The following is a 3,406-nucleotide window of genomic DNA, read 5'->3' as shown; positions in this document are numbered from 1 at the left end:
CCCGGATCTGGAGCTCAGAGTCTGCGACTCCCTCCCGATTGAAAACGCCAACCGCGCCCTCCGCCGCCGCCCGCTCCGTGCACTCCGCACCTCAGAATTTGACTTCAGCACTGCGCCTCCTCTGAGTGTCCGTATGCGTTACTCTTTCCTCCTAGTTGTAGGGCTTCCACTCAGCCAGCGTTCCTGTGGGTCTGGGTGATGTCCGTTCCGTCTTTTAGTTTCACTTTTGAAGTGGTTGTTCGAGGCAGCAAACTCCGGAGTTAACCTATGCCGCCATCTTGGTTCTCCTATCAAAGAACTTATAACTTTCTAGCAGATGCAATGTAATAAGTGATGAGAGTAATGTAAACAAGAATAGTAGGAGTCCAGAGAAGACAGAGCACAGAAAAATGAGTAGGCTGATCTTAAAAGATAGAATATCCAGGAATGACTGGGTAGGCGTTTCCTATAGGAATGAGTAATATAACTAAAGGTACCAACACTGGATGTTCATCTATTTAAAGTCCCCAGCTCGGTGACACCGTCCTCGGCACTCTGCTTAATACCGCTCCCACTGCATTCCCATTGCTCCCAACAGCCCACCCTGTGACATGTTTTTTATATCACTCACCACCATACCATGTATTTATTTACCTTGTCCATTGTATATGTTCTCAAAAGAATGGAATCTCTGCAAAAGCAGGTGTGTGTGTGTGTGTGTGTGTGTGTGTGTGTGTGTGTGTTCACTGTGGTTTTCCCATTACTTAGTGGGATATACACCAGGGATCATGTTCAACTCTGTGGATCAGGGTTATGTGATGTGGAAGTCCAGGAAGTTCTGGAAGATAGGAACACTAATCTCAGAGGTTGAAGACAGATTTGAGCGGGAGAGAGATGGGGAACAAGAGAAGACGATTGCAGTAGTCCAGGAACGAGGTGAAGAAAGCCCAGCCAGGTGGTAGTTGTAGAATTAGTAGGAAGGGACAGCAAACATTCCAGCAGAGTTACCTAAATGTGATTGTTTCAACATCAAAAGCTGGAAAAACATATCTTAGTCACAGGAAGGAACACGTAGGCAGCCATCCCAGAGAAGTAAGTAAATGTATCTGTTCTGAATGTATTGATAGGCAAAAATAACCAATTGCAAAGAGTACATGTAGTATGATTCCATTTGTATAAATATGTACGTAAATATATGTGTGTTGACACATTAAATTTATCTGAAAAATACACACCAGACTCTTAACATATACAGAATGGCATTAGGGAAGGTACCAACAGGTTTTTCCTGCAATATCACACAATTCTGTGATATTTGGTTAATTTTCTGTAAGCATGTATTATTTTACATTAAAATAGTTTAAAATAAATAATTTAAATAACTCAGGTTATATAAAGGAAATATCAAGAATATACTTCTAAACCATCACAGTCATTTTAAATGTCACATAAAATCTCTTGTCACAAAATATGTGCATGAAAATGTATGCATTTTGACTAAAAATCTGACCCTTAACTCAAAAACAATAATGACACAAATGAATTTGGGAAGGCATGATCCAAAGTCAGAGACCCTTTTATTCAAGAATGAAGCCACTGTCACCCTCCAGTTTAAGAATCAGAAAGCATTTCCTAATTAATGAGTAAGGAAGACATTAATAATTCATGCCATGAAATCTCTTGGGAGAGGGTTAAAGTTTAAAACCATGACTGTTTTGCTCCACAGTCACACTCAAATTTATTTCATTGTTTATAGGCCATTTAAAAGTATGGTTCTAATGGCCAAAGAGATAAAAATTAAATTAATAATAAATCTGGCATTAAAAATATGTTTCTTTGAAGAAAGCTTTTCATAGTTCTTTTTTAAAAAAAAATGATTTTCTGAAGATGCAGTCCAAGTAAAAATGGTCTGAACCATTCTCTATTTTAAAATAAGACTATGATATTGTTTAAAAATAAAGAACATTACTCTTTGAAGCAATTATAGATACTAATTGCATCTTAACTTTATAATTATTTGTAACTCTCCTAGGTACCAGTTCGACAGATTCTGACAGTGAAAGTTTAGCTTTCATATCAAAACCTGGAGCAATGCCACAGTAAGTACTTACGATTTCATCAATTATATAGCACAGAACGGCAGCAGAATTGGGGTAGGAAGCCACCCGTGTTGTGTTTTCAAGAAAAAGGTCAACTGATGTCAACCAAAGATCAAATACTTGAACTTGGAATGTCATTTTAAACTTGTGAATTTGAACTTTGAAGTCTGCATTTCATCATCGATATGACAAAATCTAACCATAGATAATGTTAGTTTCAAAGACAACTAGCCAGTTATAAATTTATGGCAAGAGCAGTCATAAATCACTATTAAAAATAAATGAGGATCAATGTATTTATATAAATTGGAAAATATCTCATTAGGACAGCAATGTGTTTCCGTTTAAATAAAGTCTATTTCTAGCTAGAGCTTGTCATGAAAATCTTAAAATTTATTTAGTTCTTCCTACAAAGACATGGATTCTTAGTAAAATGTTAATATCTTAATTATTTCACAAAAAAATCAAATCAAATCTGCCACAGTTTTGTAGAAAACTATGAATATTGAGACAGTATTAAATTATTTTGATCTGCTGGTAAATACATAACAATTATATCCATTCGGTATCAAATCATCACCTAATACTAATGCTAAAGGGGCCTTAATAAGCTCCTATATGTACTCTTCCACCTCTCATTTCAGATAAGGGTCAGGTTGAGTGAAGTTACATGGCTCGCTTGGGATTCCACAGCCAGCAACCTAACAAACTTGGTCTAGAAACCAATTCTTAATCTTTGTCGACACCTCACTAACTTGTGTGCACTAAGAAAAGACAAAACTTTTAAGATACTCTCAACTTCACAAAATTAGAACCAGAACAAAGAACAGCATCTAGGCTTAAAATAGCCAAAACTTTGAATTAAATATAGAACCCTAACCCTAAAGATTTCAAATATCTTCCTACTCCTGAAGATTAGACGTTTTCTAAGCATTGCCTTTTCTCTTCGGATTCTCAAGTTCATCACCTTAGGTTCACTGATAATGGCTGTGTTACATACAGGTACTCTTCTACCCGTGCGTTTATTTTGCTAATATCTATAAGGTTCATTCTATGCATATACTGGTCACAGCTATTGTAGCCCTTCCCATTTCTCAAGCACTTAACAGTTAAAGTGGATTAAGTACACAAAAAGAAACTGGGCTATTCTGTGGAAATGTTTTAAAGAGTAATTCCTGCATTTAAAAAAAAAATCCAACTGAACACTTGCCTCCCTATTTTCCAGGGCTCAGAAGAAAACAACATCTGTGTCCCTGACAATAGGATCATCATCTCCAAAGACAGGAGTGCCCAGGTTTGTGATCCAGCCACTCTCTGCCTGTTCAGCA

The 3,406-nt window shown here is 36.9% G+C and overlaps 1 protein-coding gene across 1 annotated transcript in view; it reads left to right on the top strand.

Moving 5' to 3' along the window:
- Positions 1 to 3,406, top strand: part of PALLD (palladin, cytoskeletal associated protein) — a 389,700-nt gene that overhangs the window by 162,260 nt on the left and 224,034 nt on the right. The window contains exons 3-4 of the mRNA XM_015568474.1: positions 2,012 to 2,078; positions 3,304 to 3,403. Of these exons, the coding sequence (XP_015423960.1) occupies positions 2,012 to 2,078; positions 3,304 to 3,403 (167 nt within the window). The remainder of the gene's footprint in view (positions 1 to 2,011; positions 2,079 to 3,303; positions 3,404 to 3,406) is intronic.

This window comes from Myotis davidii, unplaced genomic scaffold (assembly GCF_000327345.1).
Source record: "Myotis davidii unplaced genomic scaffold, ASM32734v1 scaffold392, whole genome shotgun sequence".
Classification (NCBI taxonomy): domain Eukaryota; kingdom Metazoa; phylum Chordata; class Mammalia; order Chiroptera; family Vespertilionidae; genus Myotis; species Myotis davidii.
This window is presented reverse-complemented; position numbering and strand designations above follow the sequence as displayed.